The sequence below is a fragment of the Oratosquilla oratoria genome, chromosome 8, assembly GCF_046742065.1.
Source record: "Oratosquilla oratoria isolate Oo_2021 chromosome 8, ASM4674206v1, whole genome shotgun sequence".
NCBI lineage: Eukaryota > Metazoa > Arthropoda > Malacostraca > Stomatopoda > Squillidae > Oratosquilla > Oratosquilla oratoria.
Genome location: NC_134784.1, coordinates 7,676,856 through 7,694,355, shown reverse-complemented (window position 1 = coordinate 7,694,355; position 17,500 = coordinate 7,676,856). Strand labels below are relative to the sequence as shown.

Here is a 17,500-nt window from a genome sequence, read left to right as displayed (position 1 = left end):
CCCCACCTTTACCTGAAATCACTCTCTCTCCATTTACAATGCTCGCATAGGTTCTACTACTTTCGTAAAAACTCTTGACTGCCCTTACAGTTCCCACCTCCTGATCCCATATATCTACAATACCTCCAACATTACCTCCCTGTCTATATTGTCATAATTCTTTTTTTTCAAGTCCATAGGGGCCCAAAAAATATCATTGTCTTTTACTAAAGTTTTCTTTCATATCTGCCTTACCACAATAATCTGATCCACGCAACCCCTACCTTGCCTAAACCCACACTGCTCCTCACCAATTACTCTCTCTTTTCCGCTCCAATTCCTCCCATAAGCCTTCTCCACTACTGTACACTCAACAAACTGATCCCTCTGAAACCACTACACTCACATTTGTCCCCTTTTCTCTTGTAAAGTAGAACTATACAGGCACTCCTCCAGTCCTTTGGCACTCTATCCTCCCAGCGGTGGTATCATCAAAATTCATAAAGACGTTTCTTCGTCATAGAAGTTTCCTCGGAGGATTGAGTCCGAATCAGACCGATGCAATCATCACTATATTTTCTGTTTATTTGGCAATGGCTTGTTACATTAAACGAAGTGTTGGCTTTACATGTCTGTTAATTGCCTCTTAAGATTACAGTTCTATGCATGGTACATATTGCCTGATTTCAACAACATAGTTAATATAGCTGATTTCAACAACATAGTTAATATAGCTACATTAAAATACGGTTCATCTTCGAGGGTAGACGTCGGTAATCTCCTTACATCTTCAGATACATGTGTGTAGCCCCATTGAGACGGTCGAAAAAATACCTAGGAAATTTTTGCACGGTTGTTACTTATTTCTATTAATTACCCCTTTTTTATCGTTCGGTTGTGACGGTGATTACACATGTGTTAGTAGTAGTGTTTGGATGTTATATTCAACACACACATGCAGCTTGATCCTTTCACCGGTAATTTTGGGTGCCGACTGGCGATTTTATTCAGGAGAAAGAAACTCTTGTGCAGTTAAAGGGTAAATGTCAGTAATCTACCTACATCTTCAGATACACGGGATAAAGACGGGTACACATAGGGGGAAATGAATCGGGAAGATTCCAGCTCTCTCTCTCTCTCTCTCTCTCTCTCTCTCTCTCTCTCTCTCTCTCTCTCTCTCTCTCTCTCTCTCTCTCTCTCTCTCTCTCTCTCTCTCTCTCTCTCTCTCTCTCTCTCTCTCTCTATCTCTCTCTCTCTCTCTCTCTCTCTCTCTCTCTCTCTCTCTCTCTCTCTCTCTCTCTCTCTCTCTCTCTCTCTCTCTCTCTCTCTCTCTCTCTCTCTCTCTCTCTCTCTCTCTCTCTCTCTCTGAAAATTAAGAATGGTCAGCATTATATTCTGAGTGGAGATTAATCTTCAATCGTAAATGACTGCTGTTTGAATAAAATCCGCCGTGCATCGACTGCATAAAAGTTAAAGCAGAAACACTATAATGGGAGAGAGAGAGGTGGACGTGACCTTGCAACCTGATGACGGTCTTCAGGGCTCCTTGGTAACACGAGAGAACAGTTAAGCCACTCCCCACCCTGGCCCTTGCGTCATTCTGTCGTCGCAGAGCAAAATCACAGGCCGCACGATTACAGTCGCAATACGCAGCGAAAGGGTGAATTGAGACAGACAGACCATCCGGACGGTATTAAATGTGATAGGATTAAGCCCGTGTCTCACGACGTGGGACCAATGAAATGAGCGAAAAACTCTGGCAGTGGCCAGAATAAAAGGATAAGTACATATCGCTGTGGAAGAGATTCAGGGCGATGCAGTTATCCTGCGCGAGTTAGCGCCAATCGAAACTGAGCATTCGGCAATTTGAAAACGATGAATGCACATGGGTATATTGTGCGAAATTCTCAGATTATAAGCTAGAGATTCTGATATAAAAAGAAATAGAGAGAATATCAGCTTCCGTGTTACAGAATCAATCTAGTTCAATAGGATAAAAGAAAAATTCAGTAAACAACAACATAGTTACTGTTTTCTCAACTGTAGAAGTAAAAAAGAATCAAAGATCTGGTAGAGAAGGATTCTTGTTTGATAGTTGATAGCATATTGAAACGTAATGCCATATTAGACGCATGAACTTATATCGTGGTCATAATATACACTATGCACGAACATCATATGGATCAAATAATTTGTACAAGCGAGGGTCTCAAACAGAAACAAGGCAGAGAGAGATTGAATTGTAATAATGGAGACATTAGATCCACATAGGATGCTAACCAGATTTAAAAGCTTTATAAGAAGGTTTACTTCTAAACTATAAATTCTCATCAACTATATATCAAGAAGCGTCAGTTGTGTACCAAAAATTAGTATCAATTTCTTGCCTGAAAAGTAATAAATTAGGAAAATTGTTTGAAGATGATACCATATCGATAGATCTTTTAGAAGACACAAGGAAATAAATTCATTATAGACTGGTTCAATCGTTTACTTCACATATAGAGTACATAAATGGAAATGTCTAGTTGTTTTGTTTAGTGAAACAGAACATAAAGGCATTAGTAAATACAGTACATCATTCTATTAATTGGCTGCCTAATGTTTGCAAACTCTTCCTGAGATCTACAAACAAAAGCTATCATCTAGGCCAGTGGGTCTCAACACGTTTCCTCATGTATCCCATACTTGTGTGTTTCAGTTCCCTAGCCTACTGGAGACCACTTCATCATTAAACTCAATCGATGTGCATCCACTGACTACATTTAGTTTTTGGTTTGTGTCCACCCTTGTAAAGCTCTGTGGGCTCCCAAGGGGTCATAGATCCCAGATTCCCAGGTTGAGAACCACCGATCTAGACCTTTAAATGAATATTGGTTATAAAGACAGGAAAGACTAATAAATGACTCATCATCTACAATCAGTAGAAGGCAGATCAGATAATCGAAAAAGGCAAGTTTCTATGTTTAGCCTTGACGAATCAGAAACAAATATTTTCACTTGGAAGAAAAAGTGGCTCTGTTCAAACTGACATAAAAGGTAGATATAAAAGGTATAAAATTAATATATCATAGAGCTTCTGTAGACCTACACGAAAAATTAGTTGATTCAAATATATTCAGAAGTTGCATTTCAACGTTCTTAGGTCACACAATACTAGATTTTCTGAAACTTTTCATATTTTTTTCTCTGTACGATTTCTTTTTGCAAGAGCCAGCTAGCACCCCCTGTCTTTCTTTTTTCTATTCGAACAATAAAGACTTTTTTTTCTTTTTCTTTTTTTTCTTTCTTTTTTTAGGAAAATTCAAGACACTTCCTTGACACTGACGTTTAACTTCGAAACGATTGATTTTCATTTAACTTTCTTTCCCGAACGGCCCTCTGTATGCACATTAGCTTGTATTTTTATATTTTTTCAAAAACGTAGATAAAAGTACTCTAAAGTGATCCGTATTGTAAAGACATATTCAACAAATTGTGTGATGAAAATACTCAAAAATAATCCACCTACAAGATCTTCAATGAAATGCGCAATAAAAGTACTCAAAACGAATACGAATTTTCAAACTATGTAAATATAGGAAATGTTTCAAAAAACATCATTATTACCTCAATGACGTGATTCATCACTTTTGTTCCGGCTAAGAGGAGGAGCCTACACCAGGAGGCGCTGAGTAGCTGGGGCCAAAACAGTCACCTTTGCGCTAGTATGAGCTTGGACTGTAACAGTCACTACGGGATTCGAACCCACAACTACGTAAATGCGAGACCAGCATGCCATTGATGACGCCATCAGGCAACTTTATGCAACTGTAGAAAGGACACTGGTCTGAAGAGAATTTAGTTCGATCGCGACCCCCTTTACACTACAGCAGGCAGGAATTGAAAGTGGACAAGTCACATCCAGCTAATGAAATTCTCAAAAAGGGGAGTAATATTGCCACTTCAGCCAATAGAGATGGAGGAAGAGGAGCAGGAGGAGGAAAAGGAGGGTAAGATTGACGACGACGACGACGAGAAGGAAAATTAATTTAATTACTATGATGCGCTCTTCAGTGTGCCTGTGGTTATCTGTCTTTGAGTGTGTGTGTGTGTGTGTGTGTGTGTGTGTGTGTGTGTGTGTGTGTGTGTGTGTGTGTGTGTGTGTGTGTGTGTGTGTGTGTGTGTGTGTGTGTGTGTGTGTGTGTGTGTGTGTGTGTGTGTGTGTGTGTGTGTGTGTGTGTGTGTGTGTGTGTCTTTACCTAGTTGTCTAGTGTATTTTACGGGAAGCTATACTCGTTGTGACCCGTTTTTGTATCTCACAAGATCAAACTTGTTCTTAGATTCTTGTATTGCGTTTGCACACACTATTTTTTCGTCCAATTTGTTCCATATATCTATCACTCTGTGTGGGAAGCTGTTCTTTTTCAGGTCTCTTCCGTAGTTGTCCTTTTTTTTTGTCCTTTTTTGAGTTTCAGGTTTAAAAGTGTTGGGGCCATCTTTGTCGTTGCTCTTTGTATTCTTTCTAATTTTTTTATATTCTTTTTTGTGCTGAGTGACCACATCAGCGCTGCATATTCCAGTTTTGGTCTTATCAATGTTTGTAATATTTTCTTAATCATTACCTTATCCAGGTATTTAAAGGCCACCTCTATTGATCTCAATAAATTGTATGTTTCTCCGATTATTATATTTATATGTTTATCTGGCGACATGTCTTTGGTAATGATTACTCCTAGGTCCCTTTCAGAATTTACTTTCTTTACTTCTTTTCCGTCAATTTTATACTGTCCTGATATTCTATTCTTGCTTTTCTCAAGTTCGATTATACAACATTTCTTGATGTTGAATTCTACTCCCATTTCTTGCTCCACTCTGAAACTTTGTTCAGATCACTCTGTAATGAGTCACAGTCTATTTCGGAGTTTGTTTTCTTTAATAACTTGGTGTCATCCACCAAGAAATTAATATAACATTCAATACTTTTCTCCATGTCATTTACATATATAGTAAACATTATCGGAGCCAGCACTGACCCCTGTAGGACTCCACTACTCATTTCTTCCCATTTTGAATATTTGTCTATGAGAACTACTCTCATTTTTCTTCCATATAGGAAGTCCTCCATCCAATTTAATAGTTTTCCATGTATGCCTCCTATTGTTTCCATTTTATATAGCAATTTTTTGTGTGGTACCTTATCAAATGCAATTTGTAAGTCCAGGAAGGCACAGTCCTCCCAGCCATCCCTTTCGTGCAATATATCTATCAATCTTGAATAGAAACAAATCAAATTAGTGGTACATGATCTTTCCTGTTTGAATCCAGATTGCCTCGGGTTCAGTATATTGCTCTCCTCCAGATATTTTGTCTATCTTTGATGGTCCTCTCACAAAATTTAACTTTTGTACTCGTTAGGGACACCGGTCTATAACTTGTTGGGTCTTCCTTATTTCCCCCTTATATACTGGCATTTTCCAGTCTCCTGGTAGTTTTCCTTCTTTGAGTGAGCATTCAACTATTTTGTATATTTTTCCTGTTAGTTCATCTATACATTCCATTAGTATCCTGATTACAACTCCGTCCGGGCCATGTGATTTGCTAACGTCAAGCTTTAATATTTGATTCCTTATTTCATTCTGAGTAATATTTAATTCCTTCATTGGAGGAAATCTTACTTCATTTCTTTGTTCATAGTTTTGTAGTTTTTTTTTTTTTTTTTTTTTTTTTTTTTTTTTTGTGAATACAGATTTGAAATGTTTGTTCATAATATCTGCCATTTCTATATATTCTGTGTATTCTCTCTTACCTTGACGTAATTTAAGTATTTCCTGTTTATTTTTTAGTTTGCCGTTTACATATCTATAAAATAATTTAGGTTGATCTTTACATTTGTCTATTATATCCTTTTCATAATTTCTTTTTTCTTCCCTACGTATTTTTACATATTCATTTCTTAGTTTGGTGTATATTTTCAATTTATCAGATTTTTTTTCCATCTTTTCCAGGTTTTATCTCTTCTGTTTTTTGCTTCACTGCACTTTATATTGTACCAGGATTTTATGTATACCCTTTCTTGTTTTTCCCTAGGTACATACTTGTCCCCTCTTTCATTATAGATTTCCTTCCAAATTGCCCATCTCTCTTCCTCCTTTGTTTCTTCATTATTAAATTTTTCCCAATTTGGTTCTTGAAAGAATTTTCTAAGTTTCCCAAAATCTGTTTTGTTATACATTAGTCTTCCTTTTCTGTGTCTTTCGTTTATTTCTATATTTCTTTCTTCATTTAATTCTAGTTCTAGTAGTATGTGATCACTTTTTCCAGTTGGTGTCTTGTATTCGATTTTATCCACAATTTCGGGTTCTGATATGAATATCAAATCCAATCTTGGAGGTTCATCGTTATTTCTATATGTGATGTTTTCCTTGACCCATTGTGTCAATGTGTAATCGATGCTCATTTCCAGTAGTATGTTTCCCCAGTGATCTTCTCCACCTTTCACAGTCATTTCTTCCCAACATATTTCTTTCGAGTTATAATCACCCATAATTACCAGATCTCCTTCATTCTTTAGTATTTCACTTACTGTTTTTCTTGTGTCTTCCAGCATTTTGGAGTGTTCACTTTCATTCCATGCGTTAGTTTTAGGCTGGACATAAATAACTGCATACTTTCTATTTTTCATATCTCTGTCCTTAATTCTTATCATAATCAACTCCACATTGTTCTCTACTTCTGTGATTTTTGTCACATTTAGGTCTTTCTTGGTTAGCAGCATGACTCCTCCATCCTGCTTTGTTTCTCTGTTTCTGGTCCAACAATTATATAATCCTTGGCCTATACTATTTGGTGGTAATGATCCTTTCAATTTTGTCTCCACAATTCCCCCATTATATCTGTTTTTCTTTCCTTTTTTTTCTTTTTTTTTTGTTCCACATAGTCATTCAATTCATCTATCCCTGATATCAATCCGTCTATGTTGGTATATGTTACCTTTAACTTTTTTCATTTTCTGCCTTTTCTTCTTGCTCCTGCATTTCCTTTTCCCCTGTGTACCATTTCCTCAGTTTCAAGTCCATCACTCTCCAAAAAAAACTCCTTCCTTTCGTTCTCCGTTCTTTTCTTGTGTGTGTGTGTGTGTGTGTGTGTGTGTGTGTGTGTGTGTGTGTGTGTGTGTGTGTGTGTGTGTGTGTGTGTGTGTGTGTGTGTGTGTGTGTGTGTGTGTGTGTGTGTGTGTGTGTGTGTGTGTGTGTGTGTGTGTGTGTGTGTGTGTGTGTGTGTGTGTGTGTGTGTGTGTGTGTGTGTGTGTGTGTGTGTGTGTGATTGTGTGTAAACGTTTGTAAAGGTATGTCTGCATGAGAGTTCTTGAGAAATCCATAATGGTAATAGCTATATCCTAATTAGAAATTTAGATGTATTTGCACAAAAATACTTTTCTAAATAGTTTTGTTTAATCTAATAATATTTTTTTGGGTAAACTGCAAAGTTGTCTCATTCTATAAAAAGAAAAAAAAATCCTATCTTGGGGTAATCAATGCTTGTGAAATCAACAAATGTGTTTCAAGCTTACCACTACTTAGTGTCTCTTCCTCCATAAAATTTCGTTCACAAAAATCATAAATTGCCAATTCTTGGCCGAACCCATATGAAAACCGCAACAACTACTCCTGCCCTGATTGTAAGAAAATTCTCATGCAGCGGGGTGGGTATGGTGGAAGCAACATTATAATTCTCAGGCGGTAACAGAAGCCTATAAAGTCTTTGGGCGCCTACTGGTATACTCATTATCGTTGTCTTACCGACCGAAGACCACCACACAAGATGGGGAAGGCATTCTTGCTCTTTGTTGTTCTCATCGGCTTTGCCGCTGGTAAGTTGTAGCAGGAACGTTACTTACTTATAAAGGTGAACATATTGAGAAACATATGCACAGGCAAACTCGTATACACACACATAAACACACACACACACACACACACACACACACACACACACACACACATATTTATATCACCAATAACTATGTTTGCATTGAATTTATATTGGATGGGGGTACGAGAAGATTTTTTTTTTTTTTTTTATAATAAAGGAATATAGGCACTGAAAAAGGTTAAGAATCACTGGTGTAAACTCATTCGAGTGTGCAGAGTGTCGGGCCCAAGGGATGCCGTGGGGTGCGCCCTCCCTCGGCCGACGTATGCGTGCGCATACAAAGCGCGCGTTGCCTGCTGGGCACCAAAGCGCACAAGCGCAAATATGCACAGCCATGTGCTCATGCACCGACGAACGCCCGAGTGTGAGCGGGAGAGCATATATGCTCTCTGTCAGGGGTGAGAGCAAGGTTCATTGTCGTTGGTTTTGAACTAAGACATAAGAGAAAGCTTGCATAGGTGTTTGCATAAACATTGTCCTCTTCTGGGGGCCAATAAGACGCTGAGATGGCGAGTTATATGTATGTACGTGTTTGTGAGTAAATAGGTATTGCTAGTATATGAGAGTGGGTGAATTTGTGTGAATGTCTATAAATGCACGGAATGTGACCTTGGCACACCTCAAATGTGCTATTGCAGCAACACGAATGATCTCTATCTAATAAATGGATTCTACTCAGCGACGCAATACATATCAAGGAGAACCAGCTTCACGCTTATATCTTGGCTCCAGAACGTCATCCGATAGATGTTCGTAAGGTTTGATTCATTTGTTTATCATTACACTCGTCTACTTATGAAATTCTAAGGTATGACTCAATGAGGCGTTGGAGAGCAACGCTGGGAAGTACGTGCATTACGTTCTACTGCTTGTGCTGTGTGTGGTCACCGTGTCTCGCTCAAGGGTCAGGAGCTGCTAAAGAAGGAAATGTCCTTATTTGGTAGTGGAATCGGGGCATTATGGTCCACACGCACACACACACACACTCACACACACACACACACACACACACACACACACACACACACACACACACACACACATACACACACACACACACTCATACACACAAACACACACACACTCTCACACACAAACACACACACACACACACTCTCTCTCTCACACACACACTCGGTGGCGCCGTTGGTAGAGTCCCAGACTGTCACTACGGCGGTCCGGGTTCGAATCCTGCCCAAAGCTGAAAATAATTTCAGTATCGCTGCGCTTCGAGTTGTTACTCCAATTCTCGTGGGCGGGGAATTGGGTGTTTGTGTGAGTGTAAGGTCAAAGCATTACCCATAGATCGGTCATACGAGGTTTGAGCTCTCTTCTGGGAGGGAAATAGCTGTCGATCACGATTCCAATACGTGATCCAATGACCAAAGTGTATCACACATACACACACACGCGCGCGCGCGCCCACACACACGCGCGCACACACACACACACAAGAAAAAACTTGATGCTGAAAGATACAAAGACGGGTCACTACAAGTATGGCTCCCTTCCCGTATAATACATCTAGGTAAATACACACACACACACACACACACACATACACACACGCAAAGATAGCGTTCGCGGCCGCCACTACGGCGGTCCAGGTTCGAATCCTGCCTAGGGCTGAAATAATTTCAGCACCGCTCCACTGCGAGTCGATACTCCAGCTCTTGTGGGTGGGGTGTTGGGTGTGTGTGTGCGTGTAAGGTCACAGCAGTACCTATAGACTGGTCATATATGAGCTCTGAGCTCTCTTCCGGGAGGTAAATAGCTATCGATCACGAGCCCAACACGTAATCCAAGAACATGGTGGTGAATCACACACTTCTTGACGGCGCAGTGATACAGTTCGCAACAACTATTCCAGCGGCCTGAGTTCGATTCCCGCCCAGGGCTGAAATAATTTCATCACCGCTGCGATCTGAGCCGGCACTCCGACTCTCGTGGGCAAGGAGTTAATTGTGTGTATTTGTAAGGTCACAGCATTAACCATAGATCGTGCGTATATGAGCTCTGAGCTCTCATTAAGGTTGATCAAAGATTATGGTGAATCACACATACACACACACAACTACATACACGACTCGACGGTGCAGCGGTAATGTTCGCAACTGCTGCTACAGTGGTCTGAGTTCGAATTCCGCCCAGGGCTGAAATAATTTCAGTATCGCTGCGCTGCGAGTCGTTACTCCAACTCTTGTGGGCGGGGAGTTGTATGTGTGTGTGCGTGTAAGGTCACAGCAGTACCCATGGACCGGTTATATATGAGCTCTGAGCTCTCTTCCGGGAGGGTAATAGCTGTCAATCACGAGTCCAACGCATGATCCAAGACCATGGTGAATCACACATACACGCACAATATACACACAAACGAAATGTTGAAGGGATATTATTTGAGGAAGGAAAAATGCAAGCGTATATGATGAACCAAATTTCCCAGTCGATATTCACCATGGAAAAGAATTTCGAGGGAGAGAAGGAAAAAACTGATGGAAATGTATTGAATACTATACAAGTGGAATTTCGAGAAATGTATAAACATCTCGAGAATCTAAAAGCACGAAATACCTTAAGTCCAGATGGGCTCTAAAGTTAAGTTATGCAAGAATTCAGAAAACAAAGGCGGAAAGGTGACAATAAACTGAGCACTGGCAATACAAGTCTTCACGGGAGAAAGAATATCAAAATCTCTGAATCATAATCCAGTATTTGACCTACCTGAGAGCCAAAATGTGTGAAATATTGTAGAAAGGAGATTGATGAATTATTTGGAGGAAATAGGAATCTTGAACAAAATCAATTCAGATTCAACAACAAATAAAAGTATTTTGCAACCATGTCGTCATATTTTTGTTTGTGAATTGTCGATATGCTATCATGAAGAGAGAGTTGAGTAGTTTGTCAATATCTAGACCTGAAAATGCTTTTCGACAAGATATCACAGACAATATCAATATGCAAATTGGAAAAAGTTGGATAACTTAAAGGGAACATACTGGAATGAACAAACGATTTCCTGAAACAAATGCGCATGCAAAAATGTAGTGAAGGATAAAATGTCCGATTGGAGATGCGAGTGGTGAAATATCAAAGGACTTAGTACAACCGCTAGTACTGTTCTTCATATACGTCAATGATATGGTGAATGGAATAGGTATTTATGCAAAATCATATGCAAATTATACAAAGCTCATGAATAGAATAAGAAGAAAAACTTATTATAAAATAGCAGGAAGAGGATATAAATAAATTTACGAATAAATCTAGGACTCGAGAATGAAATTCAAAAAGAAATGCAAAATCCTAGAAATGATTTATGGCAGAATGAGGCATAAAGTAGTCACAAAGGTGGAGGAGGAAAAATATTTAGGAATCCATGTTAGGCAGGATCTGCTGCCGGAGAATCACATACACACACACACACACACACACACACAATACACACACACACACACACACACACACACACACACACACACACACACACACACACACACACACACACACACACACACACACACACACACACACGTATGGAACAAATCCCACAAAACATAATCAGCTGAACCGCTGACTCAGAATAAATATGTGTAAGATAGCATATGTATAATCCCCCCGCCCTCCCCCGGTCGCTACTTCCTGATGGACACAGCGTATCTGGAAATAAACTTACGTCAGAAGACGGAATCCCATAAATTGAAAATGATAATCAACCATATGGGATTCCGTCTCCTAACGTGAGTTTATTTCAGGATATATTGTGTCCATCAGGAAGTATTGACGGGGGAAGGGGTATACATGTGCCATCTTACACATGTTTATTATGAGTCAACGGTTCAGCTGATTAAGTTTTGTGAGGTTTGTTCCAGACGTGTGGTTATTACCAGCTGTGTGCTGCTTACTAACTTTAGGTTATTAGTTATATTGCGGTGCATCCTGGCATGTGAACTTTTTGTCTATTTTGGTAGGTCACTCATCTATCTTTATTATAATTTTCTTATTTATTCTCTTTTGATTCGCTTTATTGTTGTATTGTATATTTGTATGTTAGTTTTTTTAACTTTGTTCTTTCGCATTACGGACGACGGTAGATACATCGTATTGGAACTTTTGCATTATTGTTAGGAAGGTTTACATATTTCAGTGTAAGATTTCATTTGCCATGCTATTTTTATATTAGTGTTGATGTGTGAATTATGTGGTATGGGGTCCATTTGGAGTTATTTTCGGGTCAAACTATGCTCAATCTTTGGGATGTGTAACTTTTGCATTTTTCTGGAATGTAACTGTTACCGGGGTTACCAACCCAGTGTACGAGGGAGACTCCCCCATTTATATAGATTTCCTTTTGCTACCACTGTATTGCCCTGAAGACGAACCCCGGACAGGGTTCGAATCGTAGGAATAAACTTCAAACGACGAGTCCAGTGTGTACTTTAAAAAAAAAAAAAAAAAAAAAAAAAAAAAAAAAAACTTAGACTCCAGCTCTTCACGAATATATATATATATATATATATATATATATATATATATATATATATATATATATATGTATGTATATATCAGGCACGTGCCGTCTAGGTAGGCAAGGTAGGCAGTGCCTACCCTGAATAGAATAGATCAGTAGCTACATTTTCCTTCTGTGAAAAAATATGCACCTAATCCAACAAAATTATGAAGGTTACTCTGATTATTATGCATAAAATGCAAAATATTTTAATTTTTTGCAGATTAGGTAGGCATAATTCGCCTCTGCCTTTCAATATCAGTATGTAAGCTGTGCATAGTAGTGGTGTAGTCCACGTGCTACATACACCCCTTCAACACCGTTTTCTTTACGTGCTATAAAGGCAGAAATAAATCTGCCTTCAACTCAGTCGCTTGGCATCTTCCGTTGAGTGAGGATACGCGCCTGTGTTTCGCTTATTTTCTTGTGTGTTTTTCTTCAGTTTTAGCTCATTTCCATTTATTTACATTTTTCCCCTTTCCAGCAATGGATAGTGAATATCTTAAGACATTTTCAAAACTAGCTAATGAAGAAATGAGAAACTATAAAAAATGGTAGACCAAAACCAGAACTTTGCATCGTTTGAGTGAGGTTGCGCGCCTGCGTTTAGCTTATTTCTTTTTTCTTCTTCTTCTTCTTCAGTTTCAGGTTATTTCCATCTACTTACATTTTCCCCTTTCCAGCAATGGATAGTGAATACCTTAAGACATTTCAAAACTAGCTTATGAGGAAAAGAGACACATTATAAAAAAATGTAGACCAAAACCAGAACTTAAGGATCCAAAACAACAGAAAGGGACAAAGATTATTTGAACATTTCAAACTGCTTGGTATAGCAAGAAGGAGTGGTTGTGCGGCTGTACTACATCAAAAAGGCTCTTTTGTTTCCCATGGTTCCTATTTTCTGTATCTAGTGAAAGTGTGTGGGTAAAAGAAGGATACTGCGATTGAGATAATTTGCCCAATGCTTTAAGTAAACGCGAACGATCAGCAGCACATTATGAAATCCAAATATCATTGATAACATTTGGTTCTACACGAGTCGACTTGCTCTTAGATAAGCAGAAGTCTGTCAGCATTGAAATACACAATAAATAGGTTAAAGAGAACAGAGATATATTAAAAAATCTGATTTGTGCTACTTGTTCTTTTATTAAACAAGAATTTGCTTTTCGCGGAGGTAATAAACAGAAAACATCGTTAAGTCGTGGAAACTATGTTGAGTTACTGAATTATGCTGCAAAATTTGATAAAAATTTGGCACAATATTTACAGGATTCATCAGTTTTTTCTGGTCTTTCTAATAAGATACAAAATGACTTGATTGAAGAAGTAGGCACGGATATAGAAAATAATATCAAAGAAGAAATTGAAGAAGCCTCATTCCTTGCCATAAAAGTGGATGAAACAACCTATATTTTATGTACAGCTCAGTATTTTACAGTATTGAAGTACGAGTCGGACTCTGATATCAAAGAAGGCTTTATAGGATTTGACATTCTTAAGGACAGAACTGTTGGAGGTGTTCCAGAGTGTATTTCTAATCCTTTGGATAAATACGACTGTGTTGAGAAACTTGTAGCACAGACGTATGATGGGGCAATGGCAATGGCATCCCATTTAAATGGCGTTCCAGTTAAAGTAAGAGAAAAAGCACCAGCAGCTTTATTTACTTACTGCTATGCTCTTAAGTTAAACCTTGTTCTATCTCAGTCGGCAAAATTCATAACTGAATGTACAAGCTTTGTTAAGACCTGTGAGGCACTTGCCTTATTTTTCCATCACTCTGCAAAATGAATGCAATTTCTTGATGAGATAGTGAGAAAATGCATTACAACGAAAGCGCCAACGAGATGGAGTTCGAATTCAGAACCAATCCCGACTATTTTAGAATACCATGGAGACCTTTGCAAGCTCTTCAACAACATGAACAATAATCCTATATTGTGGGATCCAGCTACTTTAGTGAGAAGCAATGGCTTTTATGGGTGGGTAATAAAAGACTCAACATACTTTTTCTGATGGTTTATCATGACATTCTCATTAAAACTGGCACACTTTTCAGTGTTTTACAAACCAAAATAGTAAATATTCCATACTGCATTGAGAGGATTACTGGAACAATAAATTTACTTGAGGATTTGCACAACAATTTTGAGGATTTGTACGAAAAGTTTGAAGAATGTTACAGAGAAAATAACTTTACTGAATCAGAATTGCATACGAAATGTTCAGTTAAAGAAGAAAGAATGAGAATATTTGGTGTAATTTTGGATGACATACCGAAGAACATGAAAGCAAGATTTGCTGATTTCAAAAACTTATAGTTAATTTCATTAGTTCATGGAAATGAATTTCAAAATCCTGCTTGCCAAATTGATAAGGATGCATTTGAAAGTTTAGAAAAGAGCTATGGAAACTTTTTCGACATTATAAGACTGAAAGTGGATTTAGCTGGAATTTACAATGCACAAGTGTTTCGAGATAAATTGGTTAAAACTTTGCTTGATTTTATATTTGAAAATGAACAGACCCAAACGTTCCCTGAAGCTGTGAAATTGCTGCAATTAATTTTGACAACTTCTGTTATGCCCGTTTCTGTGGAGAGATCGTTGTCTGCTTTGAAAAGAACTAAGAACTACACTAGAAACAGAAGGAAAAATTAAAGACTTTCTTCACTTGCTTTAATATCCATTGAAAAGGAAAGACTTAACAAAATAGAGCAAGACCCTACTTTCAGTTTCTATGAAAAAGTGACAGATATTTTTGCTACAAAGAAAGAGAGAGGAATGGATTTCTTGGACAAATAGTTTAATAAAATTAGTAAAAAAAAAAATATTTCTCTTCTTTTATATAAGGCAAACCTTTTGATAATAGTTTACTACATGAAGGTCACTGACTGCCTACCCTGAGTAATTACTCTCGGCACGTGCCTGATATATATATATATATATATATATATATATATATATATATATATATATATATATATATATGTGTGTGTGTGTGTGTGTGTGTGTGTGTGTGTGTGTGTGTGTGTGTGTGTGTGTGTGTGTGTGTGTGTGTGTGTGTGTGTGTGTGTGTGTGTGTGTGTGTGTGTGTGTGTGTGTGTGTGTGTGTGTGTGTGTGTATGTGTGTGTATATATATGTGTGTGTGTGTGTGTGTGTGTGTGTGTGTGTGTGTGTGTGTGTGTGTGTGTGTGTGTGTGTGTGTGCGTGTGTGTGTGTGTGTGTCTGTGTGTGTGTGTGTGTGTGTGTGTGTGTGTGTGTGTGTGTGTGTGTGTGTGTGTGTGTGTGTGTGTGTGTGTGTGTGTGTGTGTGTGTGTACTATATGTATATATATATATATGTATATATATGTATATATAATATATATATATATACATATATGCAGAATCCACTAGGAAGAGGAAAAACACACGGAGTCTGAGCGCTTTCGTGATATATTCACATTATCAAGAAATACAGAAAAGTGTTTATGAACAAGTTAAGATACAGAGTATAATTAGGACAAGTGGAACATTTAGCTCCCTCTCCGAAGCGTGAAAGCTCTGGTTGGGTCCCTCGGCGAGGCCGTGGAAACAGAAAAATTTTGTCACATTAAGAAGTGTAGCATAATGGAGTTCGGAAATTCTTAATTAGTCGTGGATATTGTCAAGTAATAACGGTTTCCAATAATCAGGTATAGTATTCATGAAAGCACTTTTCCTATCACTTAACACATTATTGATGCTTTTATGCTAAAATTAAATCAATTGGTTCCTTCTATTAAGTTCACTGTAGAAACTGAAAATGATTCATGCATTTCTTTCCTGGATTGTAACATCCATAGGTGCAATCGGAAGTTTAGATATAGTATTCACCGAAAACCAACCAATATTAATGCGTATATCCATTACTATTCTGCTCACCATGATAGTTAAACAGCCAGCATTTTCTTCCACGTTCCTTCATGGCTTGCGCATTTGCAGCCCAGAATATGTGAATGATGAAATGAGCAAAATTTATGGCATCGGAACACAGTTAGAATATCCCAAATTCTTTCTGGACAAATGTTTAAAACAAGCTAAGAGGACTTTCTATAAAGGTAAACCAAAACAAAAGATTGAAAAATATTTTTTTTACTAGTGCTTCCTTTCATATACTTTGCATATATACATACATATGTATATATATATATATATATATAAATGTATATATATATATGTATATATATGTATATATATACATATATGCATATATATATATATATGTATATATGTATATATATATATATATATATATACATATATATACATATATATATTACATGTTCCCGAGGATCTGCTGGGTACAATTTGTCCAAGTGGCTTGTGTCCGTTTTGAGCCCTCTAGTAGGGACAATTTCCCACAGCCACATACACAACAATGTAGAGTTAGTTAACAAACTTAATAACCTTAATGTTAACTATGATTTTTTTCTCTTATTAGTTATGATATCACTTCGTTATTCACCCGTGTTCCAGTTTTTGATTTATTAGTGTATCTTGAAGAAGAATTGGAGAAATTTGATTTACCACTGCCTACTGCCACCATTATTGATTTAATTAAATTGTGTGTTTTGGAATCTCATTTTGTGTTTAACGGTAACTATTATTTACAGAATTTCGGTATGGCAATGGGTAATCCGATTTCTCCAATTCTTAGCAATCTTTATATGGAATTTTTTTAAACAAAGTTGTTACCCAATATTCTCCCCCAAAATGTTACTTGGTTTAGGTACATTGATGATATTTTGTGCATTTGGCCTGTTAATGCTGACCCGTCAACTTTCTTGTCACAACTTAATGCCTTAGTCCCTTCAATCAATTTTACCATGGAAATAGAACAAAATAATCAATTACCTTTCCTTGATGTATTGATATACAGAAACGAAAGGTCTTTCAAATTTGATGTTTATAGGAAACCTACTAATGTTCTTTCATATGTTCATTTTTACTCTTCTCATCATTACAGGACCAAAGCATCTGTGTTATCTTCAATGTACCTTCGTGCTTATCGGATTTGTAGTCCGGAGTTTTTGGATGATGAATTCTCAAGAATAAATGACATAGCTTTAAA

At 37.6% G+C, this 17,500-nt stretch overlaps 2 protein-coding genes across 2 annotated transcripts in view; one reads left to right on the top strand and one right to left on the bottom strand.

The window, feature by feature from the left end:
• Positions 1 to 17,500, bottom strand: part of LOC143027572 (uncharacterized) — a 517,585-nt gene that overhangs the window by 483,483 nt on the left and 16,602 nt on the right. The gene's annotated exons all lie outside the window — the stretch shown is intronic.
• LOC143027571 (vitelline membrane outer layer protein 1-like) overlaps positions 7,658 to 17,500 on the top strand; it is a 26,279-nt gene continuing 16,436 nt past the window's right edge. Inside the window, exon 1 of the mRNA XM_076188883.1 lies at positions 7,658 to 7,828. Within this exon, the coding sequence (XP_076044998.1) occupies positions 7,780 to 7,828 (49 nt within the window). The 5' untranslated portion in view covers positions 7,658 to 7,779. The remainder of the gene's footprint in view (positions 7,829 to 17,500) is intronic.